Source organism: Callospermophilus lateralis, chromosome 12 (assembly GCF_048772815.1).
Source record: "Callospermophilus lateralis isolate mCalLat2 chromosome 12, mCalLat2.hap1, whole genome shotgun sequence".
NCBI classification, from domain to species: Eukaryota; Metazoa; Chordata; class Mammalia; order Rodentia; family Sciuridae; genus Callospermophilus; species Callospermophilus lateralis.
The window spans coordinates 111,499,371-111,521,167 of record NC_135316.1 but is presented as its reverse complement, the minus strand read 5'-3'; the positions used below and the strand labels follow the sequence as shown (position 1 = coordinate 111,521,167).

Below are 21,797 nucleotides of genomic sequence, written 5' to 3'. Positions count from 1 at the left end.
CCCTGCAGCCACTCCTCTCCCACCCCACTGTGCCCATCAGTGTGTCCCCCTGCAGCCACTCCTCTCCCACTCCACTGTGCCCATCAGTGTGTCCACCTGCAGCCACTCCTCTCCCACCCCACTGTGCCCTTCAGTGTGTCCCCCTGCAGCCACTCCTCTCCCACCCCACTGTGCCCATCAGTGTGTCCCCCTGCAGCCACTCCTCTCCCACCCCACTGTGCCCATCAGTGTGTCCCCCTGCAGCCACTCCTCTCCCACTCCACTGTGCCCATCAGTGTGTCCCCCTGCAGCCACTCCTCTCCCACCCCACTGTGCCCATCAGTGTGTCCCCCTGCAGCCACTCCTCTCCCACTCCACTGTGCCCATCAGTGTGTCCACCTGCAGCCACTCCTCTCCCACTCCACTGTGCCCATCAATGTGTCCCCCTGCAGCCACTCCTCTCCCACTGTACCCTTCCCATCTGTCTCATGGTGTCCTGCTGGAGGATAGCCCACCACAGCCCACTTCGTTCAATTATGTCCCCCAAGGAGAGTGGATTCTGTTCCCTCCTGTGACTGTCATTGTGGTGCCCAGTTTTGGAGTCATTGTCACCCTGGGTGGGAACTGTACTCACAATGTACTGTGCAGCAAACACGCCGTCGACGACCGCACAGCAGAAGGCTGCGACCACGCCAAAGCTGATGAACACAATGGCCGCTACCAGCTGGAAGGAGAGGACAAACAGGAGTGGTCAGCTCTGCAGAAGGACCTCCCATCAGCTCTCCCATCGCCTGGAGTCAGCCTCCTTCCTCCTTTCACCTGCCCCTGCACCCTCCCATGCACACCACCCCCAAGCCTGACCCAGCCAGGCCCAACAGGATGCCAAAGGGTCACCACCATCATCGGGTCAGTCCCTACCCTGCACCCACGACCTGGGACACCCGTGCAGCCTTCTCCCACTTCACGCCCCCTCACACGTACTTGCAGGTAGCACATGCACCTTGCACACTCTAGTCCTGTTCTCAGCGAGCCAGGAGCCAGAAGCAGCCCACTGCACACCTGTGACTACTGCCCACTGTGGACGCTCCCTCAGTTTGCAGGCTCCTCTTTGGACTGCTCCAGGCCCACTGTGCTCTCCTGGTTTACACACAGCTTCTGTGAGCAGCTCCGGCACACCTGCTCTCCCACGTTTGAGCACCTGCATCAGGTGCCTCACCTCGGCTTGGGCAGTGACCGCTGCCTTGTCCTGCACCTGCACTTTGCCAGCTCCCACCTTCTGACCGCAGAGCACCTCTCCTAGGCCATGAAGCACTCTTGGCACTATTGTCCTTCTAGGTCCAAGGGTCTGGTCACCAGCTCTGTACCCTGACACATGGGCCCTGCTCCTCAGCCCCCACCTTGGGGTGGCTGTGCTTTCTGACCTTCGCCCACGTGGCAGCAAGAAATAGCACTTTAGTGAGTTGTGATTTGTGTTGCTCTGCCGGGCACGGTGGCGCACACCTATAATCCCAGAGGCTCAGGAGGCTGAGGCAGGAGGATCACAGGTTCAAAGCCAGCCTCAGCAATGTAGCGAGGGGCTAAGCCACTCAGTGAGACCCTGTGTCTAAGTGAAATACAAAATAGGGCTGGGGTGTGGCACAGTGTCAGTGCCCCAGAGCTCAATCCTCAGGACCAATAATAAGAATAAGAATAATGATTTAGGTTTCTCTGATTCTGAGTGAGTTTGAATGTCCTTTCCTTTGTTCAGGACTATTCCTGTGACTTCTTGTGAATTATCTGTTGACCTCTATGTTTCCTGTTGGGTTCTGGGCCTTGTGCCTCAAGCTGTGGAGCATGCAAGCGTGCACACACAACACACCCATACAGAGGCACATGAGTCTATGTGTACATGTAATATGTATGCACACATCATTACGTGTGTGCCTTGTGTCACAGCATGTGTGCATGCAATAGGCATATGTGTGCACACAGGCTCACACCTACATACACATGTGTACAGGGCACACATGAAGGTACTAAGAATACATGTGTGCACACAGGCTCACACCTCCATACACATGTGTACAGGGCACACATGCAGGTACTATGAATACATGTGTGCACACAGTCTCACACCTCCATACACATGTGTACAGGGCACACAGGTACTATAAATACATGTGTGCACACAGGCTCACAACTTTATATACATGTGTACAGTGAACACATGCAGATACTCTAAAGACATGAGCACTCAGGTTCACACCTTTGTGCTCATGTGACAGTGCACATGCAGATACTATGAATCCATGTGTGCACACACATGCATTGCACACATTTGGATGCAGACACATACACGTAAAAACACATATACTGTGTACGTTAGTGTACTTATGTGCGTGCACACACAGCCACGTCCTGAGTCTGACTATCACAATCTCTCCTAGTTTGTCACGTGTCTTGAGATTGGGGTTAAAATGCTTTTCCAAGAGATTGATGCTTGTCTTCCTGGGTCACGTGCATCTTTTCTTGCTTCTGGGTTTCGTCAGAGTTAGAAAGTCCCCCTTGAAAAGAGGAAGAGCAAGCAGCCTGCCACGTTCAGCTGGCACTCACTTGGTTTGTCCCCAGGCCCCCGTCTTGACAAGCCGCCCTGCGTGTGCGAGAGGCTCCCTGAACTCCTATGCCCCTGTGGCCACCTGCCCTGCACTTCCTCCTGCTGGACCGGCCCCGGGGGTGCCTTCTCTCCCGTCTGCTGGGCGTCCTGACAAGGTTTCCCCACGGGCGCTGTTACCCCTCCCCCAGTGCCTGCCAGGGCTGCGCTGAAGCGTGTCCTCGGTGCTGTCTGCAGAGGTGCTGAGCTGCCCGGAGCAGCCCGCTGTCCCCGCACCTCCTGCCGGGCTCCCTCAAGGTGTCCGGGTCCCCTCACTTGTCCTAAAGCTCCTGAGTGTTCCGCCTGCTGCAACTGTCCCGGGGCCTGTTCGACCTCTGGCTGCTTACACACATGTGTGTGCACGCTGCACCTGTGTGCACACATGTGTGAAGGATGTCCACTTCTGTGCCACCTCACACCTTCCTTTCCCTCAAGGCCTCTGGATGCCCCTGGAGAGCCCGGGCTGTGGCAGAACTCACCGCTGTGCGTGGTGGGCAGCCCTGGCCCCTCTGGCCTTGCCCCAGGGACATGGCAGTGGACGCCTTGTCGCAGGGCTGGCTTCTGACCGTGGGAAGACCTCCGTCTACCAGCCACTCTGGCTGTGCTGCATGAGGATGGCCCCAGAGAGGGATGCAGTGGAGTTGAGTGCGGCTGGACCCAGGACCAGTGCCTGGGCCAGCAAATCAGAAGTGCCACTTGGGCGGGCTCAGCTGAGCCAGTGCAAGTCACCCAGGACAAAAAGACCTGAGGTGTCACGTCAGTGGAAAGAGACAAGGATCTCAGACATGCTAAGAGTGCGGAGCCCCCCAGGTCTGTGGGGCGGCTCTCAGGTCACCTGAGTGTCCCAGCTAAACTGGGGGCACTTCTTACTGCTGGACCCTGAAGGGGCAGCTGGACCTCCACACCAGTGACACCTGTGTGGCCGTGGATAGAGGCACAGGCTGCAGGTGGCAGGCTCCCCTCAGCCCCCCTCTTCCTCTGCGCCCCCCTGCTCCGGGCAGCTCGTCCCAGTCCTCCGTCCCCTGGGGACTTGCACGGTCCCTCTCTGTCACTCCTGAGGAAAAAGCTTTTGTCCAAATGCAAGTTCCCCCGGTCGGTAAAACCACTGCCCACGGAAGCCCCCCGGGTTCTGCTGGGCCGACCCCCAGGGGCTCAGAGAAAGACCTGAAGATGGGTGGACCCCAGCCCGCCTCCCGGCCCTGAGGCTCAGCTGCGAGCAGAGCACTACGTCACCGCTGCTCAGCAGGCCCACGGCGCAGCCAGCCAGTTCCCCGAGAGGCACCCTCACCTCCGTGGCCCCAGCCGGCCCCAGGCGGCCCCAGGAGACTCTGGAGCCTCGGGATGGCTCAGTGGGGAAGGTGCCCTCAGCCCCAGAACGCCAGTCCCTCCCGGCTCCGTCGTCTCATCACGCCTGCCCTGCCGTCCCATGCCCCGTCCTGAGCCCAGGGTGCCCTGTCCCCAGACAAACAGGCCACAGCAGCGTTGGGCAGTCAGTCCTCCTCCTAACTGGAGAGGCCACTCCCTCCCCACGGCCTCCCAGACTGCAGACTCACCACTGGAGGGACTTCAGGAAGTGGGGCTCTGGAGCTGTGCCCTGGCCTCAGGGGCCCTGGCAGGGAGAGCTGTGAAAACCCACCGGCAGCACCCAGACGGCTCTCCCACCCCAGGCCCTCACAGGACGGGGACACCTGCTGATGGGAGACCCCCTCCCTCACACTGCCCCCTGCCCAAACCCCTCCTGGCCAGAGGGACCCAGATGCCTCTCCTCCAGGATTGGCTTCACAGACACCTACCATCCACCTCCTCCTGACCCCTCCAGGCTGGCCACACTGCCCTTCTCAGTGGCCCCACCCCTCCCTGTGCTCCCAGGGGTCACCATCCTGCACCCACAGCTCTGCCCTTTAACCCTTCTGGCTGAGCTGGTGGCGTGACTGCCGGAGGCTAAGGACAGCTTGAGGCGCAGAGTGCTCTGGAGCAAGGTACGTGTGCTGCCACCCCAACCTCTCGGCACACTTGCCTGTGTACATACATGCACATGTGTGCAAGCGTGTGCACACGTGTATGAGTGTCTGCATTGTGCACACATGTGCATGAACACATATGTGAGAGCATTTTGTGCACATGTGTGTGAGCCTGTGTGCACATGCACATGAGTGTGCTATACACACATGTGAAAGCATGTGTGTGCACACCTATGTGATTATGCACAGACATGCACGCATATGTGCACATGTGTGAGTGTGTACACACACATGGGGAAGCATGTGCATGCACATGTGTGGAAGTGTGCATGCATGTGTGAGAGTGTAGACATGCACATGTGGGTACACACGTGTGCGTGCATGGGGGCCAAGGGTTGGCAGCCAGCACACTGTCTTGGCCTCCCTGGCTGGGAGGAACCAGGCAGACTCTAGAGCTGGCAGTGAAATCGATGGCCTGTGGCTGCCTGGGGCCAGCAGGAGCAGCTGCCCATCAGTGGAGAAGGAGCAGGCCCAACCCCTGGGGTGTTCTCTGGCTGTCTCTGGAGACTGACCCTGTAACAGCTCAGGTGACGGTGGAGCCACGTCTGAGGACCAGATTCCACATGCAGAGCAAAAGGGAGGCCCTTGGAGAGGAAAGGTGCAGGTCTGGGGTTTGTTCCTCCAGAGGAAAGAAGGAAGCGGAGGGAGACGCAGCAGGACTGGCCCTGAGCTGGCAGCATGTCTCGCCTGCAGGGGCCCAGGCTCACTCCGTTCTTGTCTACTTTCACCTTTGCTTATGAGTTTTACGGTAGAATTCTAAAATATAAAGCCACCAAGAAAGCCGTGTTCCTCTGTGTGTGGACACTTAGAAACACTGCAGTCCTCCTTATCTATGCCGGAGACGGCCGCCTGACCTGCTGCTGAGGAAGAGCACCGGGGCCGCCCTTGAGGCCTCGCGGGCCCAGCCTAGGCCTCCTCCGTGCAGCAGCTCATCTGCACACACGGGCACAGCTGCGGTGCAAGGGGCCAGCGCCCTGCCGCAGGGTGGCAGGGGATCGGCCGTCAGCACGTGTGCTCAACATGCCCAGTTAGCCCAGGTGGGACCCTGTCAGGGGATCTGGGCCGAGGACCTGTCTGCAGGAGACCTGTGCCCTGGCAGCTGTGGCCACGTTCAGTCCACTTTACCCCTGTGAGTTCCACTGAGCGGGAAGAAACTGCTCCTATCTGCAGGTGATGATCTTGTGGACAGGAATCCCTAGGGACCAGTGGAAAGCCACTGGAAGCACCAGAGTTCACAGGGCTCAGGACGAACCCACAAGACCCAGAGGCGAGGAATGATCCAAGCATGAAATGAAGAAGGCCATCTCCTTCACGCAGACTTGAAGAGACTCAGACCACTGGGGAGAGATCGAGCAAAATTTAACCTGCACTCCAAAAACAACAGAAAAATTTGAAAGAAACTAAAAGCCTAAACAAATGGAAAAAGTCTGGAGTTCCCACATTGCTACCAGGGGACAGTCCTCACGTCCACCTCCAGGTCCAGCACTGTCCCGACGAGCCCCGGTGGGCTCCCTGCAGAGGTCAGCCAGTTGATTCTGTGCCCATTGGAATCATCAGGGAGCAGCTTCACCCACGGGATCCCGACCAGGAAGACTGGAGCCAGAGGGTGCAGCCCGCTCACCCAGCCCGCTCTGGGTCTCGCACTCACCACCAAGCTCATCCTCCAGCCCGGCGCTGCCCGAGGACTGAGTACGTGGGCGCGGGAGGACTGAGAGCCCAGAGCTGGACCTCACATTCATGATGTGCTGGCCTTGACAAGAGACAAAGAAGGGCTTCCCCACGAGTGGCGCTCGAACAACCGGAAGAACACCAAGAGTGGGCGTCGACCCTCCCTCACGCCATGTCCAGATCGCCACCCAGTGCGGGCCAGGGCTCAGCGGAGCCTGGAGACTAGGACATCCTCTAAGAAACCGCAGGCCTGGCCTTCACCGTGCCTCCTGGGCATGGCACCAAAAGCGTGAACAAGAAAAGAAAAAATAGATGAATTAGACTTTGCCAAAATTAAAGAAGGACACCATCAAGACCTGGAACCCAGCTGCTGGGTGGAACCAGAGGCCACCACTCTCACCCCTGGTCAGGGCCTGGAATCTGGCCACTCCAGATGAAAAGAAAGCAATCCACACCAAGGGCAGGCGGCCTGCAGGACGTGTCTCCAGAACCCAGCCCAGGAGCAGAGTTGGTGTTGGAGCATCGGGGACACCGAGCCGGAACTTCCCACGGTCCCTCAGCCAGGACAGGGGGCAGGGCAAGGCGGCCCTGGGGAGGACAGCCGGCAGGCTGGAGCCCTGACCCGCCTGAGGAGTGCCAAACGGGGCGGCCCTTGGGAAACCGTCTGGCCGTGCCCAAGCCACTGAGTATGATTCACTACAGGACCTGGACATCCTGGCCATGGTGTGACCCAGAGTGAGAGCGCGTACGTGCCTCAGAGAGTGGCACTCAGGCAATCGTGAAGTCCCTCACCTGGCCAGGGGACACAACCACTGGGACATCCACACGGGGGACAGTACTCATCCTTAAAGGGAAAGGAAATTCTAACACCTACTACAGCGGGGGGCCCTTGACACCACAGCACAGGGGGGCCTTGACACCACAGCACGGGGGGACCTTGACACCACAGCATGGGGGGCCTCGACACCACAGCATGGGGGGGCCTCGACACCACAGCACGGGGGGCCTCGACACCACAGCATAGGGGGCCTTGACACCACAGCATGGGGGGCCTCGACACCACAGCATGGGGGGGCCTTGACACCACAGCACGGGGGGCCTTGACACCACAGCACAGGGGGCCTTGACACCACAGCATGGGGGGACCTTGACACCACAGCACGGGGGGCCTTGACACCACAGCACGGGGGGCCATGACACCACAGCACGGGGGGGCCTTGACACCACAGCATGGGGGGCCTCAACACCACAGCATGGGGATTTCATACAACAGCACGGAGGGCCTTAACACCACAGCATGGGGGGCCTCAACACCACAGCATGGGGATTTCATACAACAGCACGGGAGAACCTTGACACCACAGCACGGGGGGGCCTCGACACCACAGCACGGGGGGGCCTCGACACCACAGCATGGGGGGCCTCAACACCACAGCATGGGGGGCCTCAACACCACAGCATGGGGGGCCTCAACACCACAGCACGGGGATTTTATACAACAGCACGGGGGCCCTGACACCACAGCATGGGGGGCCTCAACACCACAGCATGGGGGGACCTTGACACCACAGCACGGGGGGCCTTGACACCACAGCACGGGGGGCCATGACACCACAGCCCGGGGGGGGCCTTGACACCACAGCACAGGGGGCCTTGACACCACAGCATGGGGGGACCTTGACACCACAGCACGGGGGGGCCTTGACACCACAGCATGGGGGGCCTCAACACCACAGCACGGGGATTTCATACAACAGCACGGGGGGCCTTGACACCACAGCATGGGGGGCCTCAACACCACAGCATGGGGGGCCTTGACACCACAACATGGGGGGCCTTGACACCACAGCACGGGGGGGGCCTCAACACCACAGCACGGGGATTTTATACAACAGCACGGGGGCCCTGACACCACAGCATGGGAGGCCTCAACACCACAGCATGGGGGGACCTTGACACCACAGCACGGGGGGGGGGCCTCGACACCACAGCACGGGGGGGCCTTGACACCACAGCATGGGGGGCCTCAACACCACAGCATGGGGATTTCATACAACAGCACGGGGGGCCTTGACACCACAGCATGGGGGGCCTTAACACCACAGCACGGGGGGGCCTTGACACCACAGCACAGGGGGCCTTGACACCACAGCACGGGGGGCCTTGACACCACAGCATGGGGGGCCTCAACACCACAGCATGGGGGGCCTCGACACCACAGCATGGGGGGGCCTCAACACCACAGCACGGGGGGGGGGGGCCTCAACACCACAGCACGGGGGGGCCTCGACACCACAGCATGGGGGGCCTCAACACCACAGCACGGGGGGGCCTTGACACCACAGCACAGGGGGGCCTTGACACCACAGCACGGGGGGCCTTGACACCACAGCATGGGGGACCTCGACACCACAGCACGGGGGACCTTGACACCACAGCATGGGGGGACCTTGACACCACAGCACGAGGGCCTTGACACCACAGCATGGGGGGCCTCAACACCACAGCATGGGGATTTCATACAACAGCACGGGGGGGCCTTGACACCACAGTGCGGGGGTGCTCGAAACCACAGCTGTGGGCCTTGAGAACATTATGCTGGATTTAAGAAGCCAGACACCAACGCCACACCACACACTACGTCATCTTTGACGTGGAAACCCAGGGTAGGTGGCCCCAGGTGGTCAGCCGGTGCTAGGCCAGGTGGTGTGGGCAGAACCCGAAGGCCTCAGGTTCTTGTTGGCGTGAAGATGCTCCAATGATGACATGGGGATGCGCCAATGTCTCAGGGTGCAGTAGGGACCATGGAGGTATAGCGGGTGCATTTATGGGTTATTTCTCATAAAGAGGCTTTTTAAAAAATGGAAGCAAAGAAATTGGAGGACAGTGCAGGCCCCACAGCCAGTGTGCGGCTCTGCCTCACTCGGACTAAGGCACGGGGCACAGGGCTGCTGTACAGGCGGACCTCTCATCAGAACCCAGCTGGGCTTGACCCTCCCCGGGCCCGGAGCTGCTCCAGTCTCTGGGAAGAGTGTGCGTGCCTTACCATCTGTCTTCTGTTCTCCACCAGGTTGACACCAAGGATTCCCAGGAAAGAGCCAAAGCCCAGCTGGGAGCCAAGGAAAAGCAAGAGAGAAGCTCAGGTCAGCCTCATTCAACATGCAGGCTGTGCCACCCAGACCCCCTGGCACTGCACCCGGGGCAGAGGGCAGCCACCCCCTGGGCCCTGCTGGGCGGAGCAGTGGCTGCTCCACCGCTCCAGAGCCTCCAGGTTGCTCACAGCTCACAGGCTGGAGCGTCATGACCATGTGGAGAGAAGGTCGGGCTATTCTGGACCCCTTTGACAGCTGTGGTGGGCAGCCTCTGTCTAACCTGGCACTTCTGGGGCCACTGGATAAATGCACACTGACCCTGCAGACCTTGGTCTCCATGCACCTGAGGCTGGAAGGAGGTGGCAGCATCTAATCTTGGGGTGACTCCCCCGCTTTGCAGTTCCACAGCCTTCCGCCCCTGCCTGCTCTGGGACTGACCACAGGAGCCTTGTGGTCTCTGCTCAGAGGGACCGGTCCCTGGGGAGCCTTCAGGAGCTGGTGTGTTAACGGCATTGACTTGCGTCCGCGTACCTGGGGCAGGCCTCGCGTGCGGCTCAGTGGGAGCCAGCTCCTTGCCCCTCAGAGCAGAGGGCCTGCCTGAACTGAAGCTAACTTCCTTCTGGTCAGTCCTGGGTTCATGCCCAGGACGTGTGCGGCTGGCAGAGTGAAGTTAGGAAATGCCCACTAGAGTTACGAATGCAACTCCAAGGAGGAAAACTTTAAATTAGTGAAACTTGTGAAGAAACAAAAAACTCCACCATGCGAGCTGTCTTGGTGTCTGCAAAAACCTTGGGATGGTGCATGTTCACAGCCACTGGCCCTGACTTCCAGGGCCCGAGGGAACAGGACAGAGGCTGGAAGAGGGCCCGTGTGCAGGACCTCGTGAGATTTCACCTGTAAGAGCTTGCTGTGTTGACAATGGTACAGGCACAGTACTGAACAATGCACAGGGGGACACAGGTGCACAGGGGGACACAGGTGCACAGGGGACACAGGTGCACAGGGGACATAGACACACAGGGGACACAGGTGCACAGGGGAACACAGGTGCACAGGGGAGGCAGGTGCACAGGGCGACACAGATGCACAAGAGATGCAGGTGCACAGGGGACATAGTGCACAGGAGACACGGATGCACAGGGGACACAGGTGCACAGGGGACATGGATGCACAGGGGACGCAGGTGCACAGGGGACATAGATGCACAGGGGACACAGGTGCACAGGGGACACGGATGCACAGGGGACACAGGTGCACAGGGGACACGGATGCACAGGGGACACAGGTGCACAGGGGACACGGATGCACAGGGGACGCAGGTGCACAGGGGACATGGATGCACAGGGGACGCAGGTGCACAGGGGACATGGATGCACAGGGGACACAGGTGCACAGGGGACACGGATGCACAGGGGACACAGGTGCACAGGGGACATGGATGCACAGGGGACGCAGGTGCACAGGGGACATGGATGCACAGGGGACACAGGTGCACAGGGGACACGGATGCACAGGGGACACAGGTGCACAGGGGACATGGATGCACAGGGGACGCAGGTGCACAGGGGACATAGATGCACAGGGGACACAGGTGCACAGGGGATGCAGGTGCACAGGGGAGGCAGGTGCACAGGGCGACACAGATGCACAAGAGATGCAGGTGCACAGGGGACATAGTGCACAGGAGACACGGATGCACAGGGGACACAGGTGCACAGGGGACATGGATGCACAGGGGACGCAGGTGCACAGGAGGTCACAGGTGCACAGGGGACATGGATGCACAGGGGACGCAGGTGCACAGGAGGTCACAGGTGCACAGGGGACATGGATGCACAGGGGATGTAGGTGCACAGGGAACAGATGCACAAGAGGATGCAAGTGCACAGGGGACACAGGTGCACAGGGGACGCAGGTGCACAAGGGACACAGATGCACGGGGGACACAGATGTGCTGAGAGCCATTAGCCAAGTAGGTATGACAATTTCCTTGCCAGCATACCCCATGTTGCTTAGAGGAAGGACTCGTGGAAATTGACTTGCCTTGGACATTTTGCAGTGACACGGATGCACAGGAAGATGCAAGTACATAGGGGACAGGGAGGCACAGGGGACGCAGGTGCACAGGGGACACGGATGCACAGGCGACACAGGTGCACATGGGACACGGTTGTACAGGCGACACAGGTGCACAGGGGACACGGATAACAGGGGACACAGTGCACAGGGGACACGGATAACAGGGGACATGGATGCACAGGAGGATGCAGGTGCTCAGGGGGACACGGATGCACCGGAAGGTGCAAGTACACAGGGGACACAGGTGCACAGGGGACACGGATGCACAGGGGACACAGGTGCACAGGGGACACGGATGCACAGGCGATACAGGTGCACAGGGGACACGGATGCATAGGGGACACAGGTGCACAGGGGACACGGATGCATAGGGGACACAGGTGCACAGGGGACACGGATGCACAGGGGATACAGGTGCACAGGGACATGGATGCACAGGCAATACAGGTGCACAGGGGACAAGGATGCACAGGGGACACAGTCACAGGGGACACGGATGCACAGGGGACACAGGTGCACAGGGGACACAGATACACAGGTGAAACAGGTGCACAGGGGACACAGATACACAGGTGAAACAGGTGCACAGGGGACACAGGTGCACAGAGGACACAATGCACAGGGGACATGGATGCACAGGGGACACAGTCACAGGGGACACGGATGCACAGGGGACACAGATACACAGGTGAAACAGGTGCACAGGGGACACAGGTGCACAGAGGACACAATGCACAGGGGACACGGATGCACAGGGGACACAGATACACAGGTGAAACAGGTGCACAGGGGACACAGGTGCACAGAGGACACGGATGCACAGGGGACACAGGTGCACAGGGGACATGGATGCACAGGCGATACAGGTGCACAGGGGACACGGATGCACAGGGGACACGGATGCACAGGGGACGCAGGTGCACAGGGGACATGGATGCACAGGGGACACAGGTGCACAGAGGACACAGGTGCACAGGGGACACGGATGCACAGGGGACGCAGGTGCACAGGGGACATGGATGCACAGGGGACACAGGTGCACAGAGGACACAGGTGCACAGGGGACACGGATGCACAGGGGACGCAGGTGCACAGGGGACATGGATGCACAGGGGACACAGGTGCACAGAGGACACAGGTGCACAGGGGACACGGATGCACAGGGGACGCAGGTGCACAGGGGACATGGATGCACAGGGGACACAGGTGCACAGAGGACACAGGTGCACAGGGGACACGGATGCACAGGGGACGCAGGTGCACAGGGGACATGGATGCACAGGGGACACAGGTGCACAGAGGACACAGGTGCACAGGGGACACATATACACAGGGGATGCAGGTTCACAGGGGACATGGATGCACAGGGGATACAGGTGCACAGGGACATGGATGTACAGGAGGATGCAAGTGCACAGGGGACACAGAGGCACAGGGGACACAGATGCACAGGGGGACACGGATGCACAGGAAGATGCAAGTGCACAGGGGACGCAGATGCACAGGGGACGCAGGTGCACAGGGGGACACGGATGTACAGGGGACACAGAGGCACAGGGGACACAGATGCACAGGGGACACAGATGCACAGGGGACGCAGGTGCACATGGGGTGCAGGTGCACAGGGGACACAGGTGCACAGGGGGCGCAGGTGCACAGGGGACGCAGATGCACAGGGGACGCAGGTGCACAGGGGGACACGGATGTACAGGAGGATGCAGATGCACAGGGGACACGGATGCACAGGGGACGCAGGTGCACATGGGGTGCAGGTGCACAGGGGACACAGGTGCACAGGGGGCGCAGGTGCACAGGGGACGCAGATGCACAGGGGACGCAGGTGCACAGGGGGACACGGATGTACAGGAGGATGCAGATGCACAGGGGACACGGATGCACAGGGGACGCAGGTGCACATGGGGTGCAGGTGCACAGGGGACACAGGTGCACAGGGGGCGCAGGTGCACAGGGAATGCAGATGCACAGGGGACACAGGTGCACAGGGGACACAGATGCACAGGGGACACGGATTCACAGGGGATGCAGTTTACAGAGGGACACGGATGCACAGGGGACACAGAATCACAGGGGATGCAGGTGCAACAGCAACGGCTAGATCAGCAGCTAGGGAGCATGCAGCGACTGCTGTGAGCACACCCAGCTGACCAAAGCAGGAGCCAGCCTTGCTGAATCTGTCCAGCACGTCTCTGGGGCAGAGGCTTTGTTTAAAAGAGCTCCGGTGCGACTGAGGCCCACAGCTGCTCCACAGTCAGCCGAGGTCACTTTCACCACCAGTATCAGCAGGTGCAAAATCACCCTTGGGAGTTCCTTGGAGAGTTTGGTGCTTGGGTGTTTGGTGTTTGGTGTTATGTGACTCTCTCGATGACTCAGTGGGCAGCAGATGGCGTCAGCTCATGGCTCTCCTGTTCCCAAGTGTGGCATTATCAACAGAACCCCCAGTCCTGGCCTCTTGGCAGGAAGCTTTCAAAGCACTTGCCCATCTTCCAGGGGAGCTGGTGGGTACCAGTCGTGTGGGATGAGCCTGGGGTGCAGAGCTGGTCCCTCCTGGTTCCAGGGAGGCCCCTGTCTTTCCCAACTCCTGGGCTGTGGCTCTCCTCCATTCACCACCTGCCCTCCTCTCCTGAGGACCCTGCGGTCACCCCAGGCCACCTGGATGGTGCAGGACAGCACTCTGTCTTAAGGTCTTCTGACCAGCAACCATGACTGGCCTTTGTCTCAGAGTAGGGCATGGAGGTCACTGGGGGTCATCCTGCCCAGCAAGAGTACCAGTAAGCGCTCCAGCTCTCTGTGGAGCTGGTGTGGACGGTTGCCCCCCATGGACACACCAAGACCTGCCCTCTGCTCCCACGGACCCGGGACTCACGGACTCACGATGATGCCTGGGTAGTAGCCTCCCACAGTCACGTTCTCCGTCCTGGTGGTGGCAGCAAGGCCGATGGTCAGTATGAGGGCAGACACCAGGAACAGAGACCCCACAGACCACAGGGAGGTCCTCTTCCTTCTGGCAAACCCTTCTGTGCAGAGGACCAGAGAGGCCAGTGAGGGCAAGCAGCAGGCACCTCGATTCCACCACGAGGCAGGGACCTGGGCCTGGGGCACCCTCCTCAGGCCCCTCCAGCCCAGGCCCCAGCCCTGGACAACCTCCCAGACATGCCCACCCTCACCTCCCGCCTTTCTCCGAGCGGGAGCAGGGAGCGCCTTGGCCCCCACAAGGAATCGCCAACAGCGGGCCCTGACTGTCCCCAGGCCTCGCGAGCCCAGACCCTTGGCACTGCCCGCCTCCGCCCCTGCTGTCCCGCAGTCGGTTCCTGTCCTGGTGAAGCCGAAATCAGACAGGCATCAGGACAGGTGGGTAAATTGAGTCAGTCGGAACAGGGAGGCCAATTCTGAGTGCGTCTGGAAGCTGAGGGACTGAATGTGAATTCCCTCAGAGCCCTTCCTCCACCCTTATCCAGAACCTGCCCCAGCTCCAACCTGTGGCCAAGGTCCCCTGTCCCTACAGGGAGCCTAAGGCCAAAGTCAAAGTGTCCAGGGCTGCTCCACCCTGCCCTTCCCCCTCAGCCCACCTGGTTCCCACCTTTGGGCCTCCCACCGAGCATCCCTGGGCACTCCTGGGCCTAGTCACATAGCAGGAGGGAGATGAGGGGAGAGGGCAGCAGAGCAAAGGAAGCCCAGGACATGAGAGAAGGCAGGACACCTCGCTCCTGGGGACACCAGGACACCAGCTGTGGCCCTCCCCTCCCAGGAGAGTCTATGTGACCCTCTTAAGTAAGCCCTGCGTCATGGGCAGCCTCGGGCCTCTCCACACTGGGGAGCAGGACTCCACGGGACGGCGGTATCATGGGAACCTGATTCCCACCCGCCCTCCCTCCTGGGGCCCTGGTGTCAGGTCCTCTGGGCTCCTGCTGCCTGGACAAGCCACAGTGTGCCCACGGATGCTGTCCAGGCAGGATCGCTCCCTACCCTGGCTGCGTGGCACCAGTGGGCACAGCGTGGCTGACTCCCCCAGCAACAGTGGACTTGGTGTCCTGGGCTCCTTGCCTGCCGCCCTGAGGACGTTGGTCCTGTGGCCCACAGAGCAGCAACCACACCCGGCCCTTCACTGAGCCCCTACTGCGTGCCAGGCTGCCTGCGCACTGGTCATGCAGGAAGAGCATCCTGCCCGTGGGCAGCTGGCCTAGTGCCTCACCTACGGGAAGCTTGGCCTGGGCCTGGGCCAGATCAAGCAGGCGCTGAACTCGGGACCACACACCTGCCCCCGGCCCTCTGGGCCACTGTCACATCGCGCCTGAGGCTGGGAGCATCTAGGCTGCCCCTCTGGTGAGAAGCTCAGGGTCACCGAGAGACAGGTTGCCCACAAGGCCAGCAGTGAAAGTGGCTGAGGCTGCCTGGACCCACCCTGCCCTGTTGGCTGCTGGCATGACAGGCAGCACACGCAGAGACACTTCTGCACAGGCAGCAGCTCAGCCAGGGGATGCAGGGTACCTCCAGGAGGATCCTGAGGGCTGTTCCTTCAGACTCTCCCCTCCACTGAGACTGCTTCCTGGGATACAAATATGAGGGCAGAGCCCTGCAGCCATGTTGGACCATGAGGGACTTGAGGATGGAAGCCACCCAGGGCAGGACAGACTAGGGTGGCTGCCTCCAGACTTCCATCAGGTGGAAATCCCTGGACTGTAAACCTCTATGTGGGTGCCAAATACTTGTAGCCGAATCAAATCCTAACAGCTGCACAACTCAGGAGAGCAAGTCAGGCACATGCCTGCTTCTCCCCCAACCACCTATCCTCCCTGGCCTGGGGGCTGGAGCCTGCTCCGTCCACTCTTCACAGCAGCACAGGCTCCCAACGCAGGGGTCCCTGCCGCAGCTCACAGTGAGGAAGCCGAGGCGCAGAGAGGGGGCCGCGCTGACCCACCACTGTCCGGTCCAGGTCACTGGTACGGAAGGGAGGAGAGCAGTATGGGGCTGTCTCCAAGGCCGTGCACAGGCGGGAGAGCAGCCTCCAGCAGAAGCACCAGCAGTCACTGACCACCAGCCCTGAAGGCCACTGACCACCAGCCCTGAAGGCCACTGACCACCAGCCCTGAAGGCCACCGACCACCAGCCCTGAAGGCCACTGACCACCAGACCGGCTGGCCACCAACCACCAGACCGGCTGGCCACCAACCACCAGACCGGCTGGCCACCAACCACCAGACCTGAAGGCCACCGACCACCAGACCTGAAGGCCACCGACCACCAGCCCTGAAGGCCACCGACCACCAGCCCTGAAGGCCACCGACCACCAGACCTGAAGGCCACCGACCACCAGACCTGAAGGCCACCGACCACCAGCCCTGAAGGCCACCGACCACCAGCCCTGAAGGCCACCGACCACCAGACCTGAAGGCCACCGACCACCAGACCTGAAGGCCACTGACCACCAGCCCTGAAGGCCACTGACCACCAGCCCTGAAGGCCACTGACCACCAGCCCTGAAGGCCACTGACCACCAGCCCTGAAGGCCACTGACCACCAGACCGGCTGGCCACCCACCACCAGCCCCGATGGCCCTGAAGCGGTGTGAGTGGATGCAGAGCTCTTGGCGCTCTGCACTGAAGGATGCCCCTCCCTGGCACTGCGCTGTGTGAGGGTGGCCTAGGCCTGAGCCTCCGCAGCTCCATTTAAAACTCCAGTTTCACCTGCAGTCGCCCCAGGCACACCCCAGAGCCCTCCAGGCGGCCTCAGACAAGTCGCCTCCCCTCCCCTGATAAGGAGAGTGAAGCCCCTGCCAGGCTGCCCACGGGTAATAGAGCTGATGAAGAGGGACTCAGCCCCCCACCAAGGACGCCCTCGAGCTGGAGGCCTGATAGGGAGGACCTGACGGCCCGCCACTGGTCATCGCTCCTGAGCTCTGCGCCATCCTCACTGCTCAGACTCCACCACCTGGTCTGGACCCTGGTGAGAGCCGCAGCTTCTCCCTATGACCCTCTCCTCAACCGGTCGTCCACTCCACGTCCACTCCACGCCGGGAAAAGCCTGCCCCGGTTCGGGACCTGGCCACCGCGGTCTGAGTGGGTGTGCATCTGCTGGACTTAAAGCCTGAGCTTCAGACTTTTGGACTTGGCCTGCAGAGGGGTGTCTGCCCGAGCCTGTCATGACCAAGTGTGGGCAGTGCTCAGAATTAATCGAGAACTTTCTGCTGTGAATCGATCGTGTCCGTGGCAGTGCCTAGCATTAAGGATCGTCGTTTTCTTCTTAAGAACCTACAAAGTGAGGCTGTATTGAGTGATTTGAGTGAAGGGGCAGTGGCGTGAGGACATTCTTTATTTCTCCCCTCGACTGCATACGTCACAGTTTTGCCCCTCGCGACACCCTGGCACCACTCCAGTACCATTCCGGCCTTCCTGACGTCACCTGCAGGCACACTGCCGTGCCCCCTGGTCACTCCCTCCTCGCTGCCTCTGCAGACTGCCGGTGGCCATGAGCGCTGCAGCCCTGGTGCCTGGGCCCCGGTGCCAAGGCTGCCTGCACGTGGGCAGCAGCGCCGGGGCCTTGGCAAGTGTTTCTGCTCCAGGGAAACTGAGCGGCCAGGGACGGAGGATCTGGGAAAGGTGCCTTTGTGAAGAGGCAGCTGGAGGCCTCCAGGGAAGGCCCCAAATGGCCAGCAAGTGACCCGGGCCAGGGGCAGTGGGGTGGCCGCAGCCAGGCCTTGAGCAGGGGCAGATTCCAACTGTCACTGTCCCCACTTCCCCAGCAGCCTGGTTGCTGAGATGGGCGTAGTGAAGCTGGTCTGTGGAGCTCAGGCTGCCATGGTGGCAAGCAGCACAGCCTCCTGCGGGTGGGAGTGGGTGGGGGCACCCTTACCAAGGCCCTCACTTTCACACGGTGCCCAGAGGCTGCCACAGCCCAGAGCACTGCCCTTGGCCTCCTGGCTGCCCTGGGGATGCCTCCCTGCCCTCAGCCCCCGCTGTGGGCCTCCAGCCAGGGTGTGGCCCAGAGAGTGGGAGTGTGCTGGAGCCTGCAGAAGGAAGCCAGATCCCAGGTCTCTGAAACACACCAACCCGCCCGGTTTTCAAAAAGGAGCTTCCCAAAACGTGACACCCAGACTGCTTCTCCCCGAGGGTCCTTCCTGGCCCGGGGCCGGAGCCTGCTTCATCGCTCTTCACCTCGTTTTCAGGTTCAAGAACCTAGTGAAGGAACCACCGCGTGACCCCGCTGTCACAGTAAGACCTAAGCCAGCGTGCCACAGGGCGAGCCACATGGACATCTACAGCACACAATCCACAGGCGCCAAGCTATGGAGCCAGCCCAGGTGCCCGTCCACGGAAGAAGAGATGAGAACGTGGTCTGTGTGCCACGGGGTTTACTCAGCCACAGAGAGAGGCCCTGGCACCTGCTGGAAGACGAGGGACCGGGAGGGCAGATGTCTGACATGTGCCAGAGCAAAGTAAGGGACCAAGAAAAGGAGGGTGTCCTTGGGTGGGAGTGGCACCCACGAAAACAGAAGAGAGAGCAGCAGGGGGAAGGAGGGGCTGAAGGGCACAGGAGGGAGGCTGCCCTCACCTTCCTGCCTGGATGCCTGGACCTCACCCAGGAGGCCCAGATTTAGAGAGCAACAGTGAATAGCGAGATCAGTGGGGGAGGGAGGGAGGGAGGGGGAGGAGGAGGGGGGAGGGAGAGGGAGGAGGGGAGAGGAGGGAGGGAGAGGGAGGAGGGGAGAGGAGGGAGGGAGAGGGAGGAGAGAGGGAGGAGGGGAGAGGAGGGAGGGAGAGGGAGGAGGGGAGAGGAGGGAGGGGGACAGAAGAGGGGGGAGGGAAGAGGGAAGGAGGGAGGGAGAGGAAGAGGGGGAGGGAAGAGGGAAGGAGGGAGGGAGGAAGAGGAAGGGAGAGGGGGAGGGAGAGGGAGGAGGGAAGAGGAGGGAGGGGGAGGGAGGGAGTGGGGGAGGGAGAGGGAGGAAGGGAGAGGAGGGAGGGGGAGGGAAGAGGGGGGAGGAGAGGGAAGGGGGAGGGGGAAGAAAGAGGGAAGGAGGGAGGGAGGGGGAGGGAGGGAGAAGGGGAGGGAGAGGAAAGAGGGAAGGAGGGAGGGAGGGGGAGGGAGGGAGAAGGGGAGGGAGAGGAAAGAGGGAAGGAGGGAGGGAGGGGGAGGGAGGGAGAAGGGGAGGGAGAGGAAAGAGGGAAGGAGGGAGGGAGGGGGAGGGAGGGAGGGGGGAGGGAGAGGGAGGAGGGGAGAGGAGGGAGGGGGAGGGGAGGGAGGAGGGGAGGGGGGAGGGAAGAGGGGGAGGGGAGGGAAGAGGGGGGAGGGGAGGGGAGGAAAGAGGGGGAGGGGAGGGAAGGAGGGAGGGAGGGAGGGAGGGGAGGGAGGAAAGGGGGAGGGAGGGGGAGGGAGGGAGGGGAGAAGCACTGAGACAGACTAGGCCGTGAGGGTTCCCAGGCACTCACAAGGAATCCTCTCACCCTGTAAAATGAGAGGACCAAGTAAGAAAGTCCATGCTGGATCTAGACACTCCAGGTCTGAAGAGCAGTTGGAACCGTGTTCAGGCAAAAACGAAGGAATGATGACCTGACGTTGCAGAAAGGAAAGAAATGGGTAGAAACCGGGAGGGCCTTGTGAGGGCTGCGCTGCCCAGTGTCTGACGTGCGGGCGTCAGTGGAGACCTGTCTCTGGAATATGTCACTTTGGAAATACCAGTTCCTTGCCTTCTTATTATTTGCATATATTTTATCCCCTGTTTTTCCTGTGAACATATTTCCCGTGCTTTCTCATTCTCATTGTAGTAAAGACGTCTTAAATGAAAAGACAGAGAGAAATGTAAGACCAGGCACCACGGAGGCTCAGCAGCGGCCCTTCTTGCTGGTCGGCTTCTGAAGGGGGTGGAGCCCCTGACACCATCACCCCCACCCTGCCTCCTGCACAGCCTTCTCTTCCAGAGCATGCCCTGTCCTCTGTCCTGCAAGAGCACCCTGCAGGACAGCCCCTGGACACCTCTGGCAGAGCCCCTGGGAGCCACTGCACCAGGTTTCCTGTTTTGCCTGTCCAGCCCGGTTCCACAGCTGCCCCCCCCCCCCCCGCCCCCGCCTGATCAGAAATCTAACAATTGGAGGTTCCGTGAATTGAAGTGGAGAAGTGGCTGGGAGGGCGTGCCCCGAACAAGCACCTCCTGACACTGCGTTCCTGGCCACCGTCAGGCAGCAGGAAACTGCCTTCTTCCTCAACAGGAGCATTTCCCAGCAGCACTGGGTCCAGGAGCAGAGGGGGCAGCGGTGGGTCATCTGAAGTATGTCTGCTCTTCACAATAACAGAGTACGGGAAGCGAGACAGGAAGACAGAGTCAGAGACAGAAGGAAAGGCCCAGGGGAGAGAGGAGATGGAGGGAGGGAGGGGCTAGGAGATGGAGGGGACCAGGCCCGAGAAGCCAGGCATGGTGGTCCACGCCTGTCATCCAGTGGCTCAGGAGGCTGAGGCAGGAGGATCATGAGTTCAAGGCCAGCCTCAGCAACTTAGCAAGGCTCTAGGTAACAGCCAGACCCTGTCACTAAATAAAAAGGGCTGACATGTGACCTGCTATCCCAGATGGCAGAGAGAGAGGGAGAGAGGGAGGGAGAGAGAAAGGTGAATGAAGGAGGAGGATGGCAGAGGGAGGGAGGGAGGGGAATGGCTGAGCAGCCTGGCCAGTGCAAGGTGCCCCAAGACAGACTCCGGGGAGGCAGGTGGCACAGGCCCCTGGGTCCAGAGTCTTCCCCTTGTTCTACTGGCCTGGGGCCACCTGCAGACCCAGCCCTCTGGCCCCACATTCGCTGCCCACCCCTCAAGACTCACAGGATACTCCCCCCACCACCCGCTCACCTGTGGTGTCCAGCAGAGCCAGAGGCCTGGGCACTGGTGGGGACGGCATCCTGGGGGCGCACAGAGGCGATGCCCTAGGGCTGCTCCTCCGCTCACCCTGGGCAGCAGTGCAGCAGATGGTGGCCACAGTGGGGCAGGAGCCGCTGCAGCACTGCCCCCTCAGGCCCAGGCTCCTCTGGCCCCGCCTCTTTCCCTCCCTCTTCCCTCCCCTCCCTCTGCATCCCTCCGCCCTTCTCTCCCCGCCCCAGGTCTGTCCCACCACCACTCTCCTCCAGCCTGTGCTGGACATTGGCGAGTGGGAGTGTGCACTGCCCAGGGGGCGGGTGGAGTGCAGAGCCCCTCAGGAACACACCATGGGGTGCTCACTCCTGGCCTGCCCCCCAACACAGGGCCTTGGGCAGCAGCACAGTCCTTTGCTTGCACAGGACTGTGTTGGACGCCAGGGTTCACAGCCACTGACCCCCACACCCCGATTCCTGGCCA

General features: G+C 61.0%; 1 protein-coding gene across 2 annotated transcripts; it reads right to left on the bottom strand.

Annotated features, from left to right (window-relative positions):
• Positions 1 to 373: 373 nt before the first annotated feature.
• On the bottom strand, positions 374 to 21,448 carry LOC143642373 (transmembrane protein 255B-like). 2 transcript variants are annotated; one of them, XM_077110696.1, is made up of 4 exons: positions 21,315 to 21,448; positions 14,361 to 14,503; positions 9,344 to 9,406; positions 374 to 703 (listed from the first exon to the last, which is right to left on the bottom strand). In XM_077110696.1, the coding sequence occupies exons 1-4, from the start codon at positions 21,361 to 21,363 to the stop codon at positions 413 to 415; spliced, it is 546 nt and encodes a 181-aa protein (XP_076966811.1). In that variant the 5' UTR covers positions 21,364 to 21,448; the 3' UTR covers positions 374 to 412. The 2 variants fall into 2 exon arrangements, with proteins under 2 accessions (XP_076966811.1, XP_076966812.1); XM_077110697.1 differs by having other exon boundaries at positions 14,361 to 14,500.
• Positions 21,449 to 21,797: the final 349 nt, after the last annotated feature.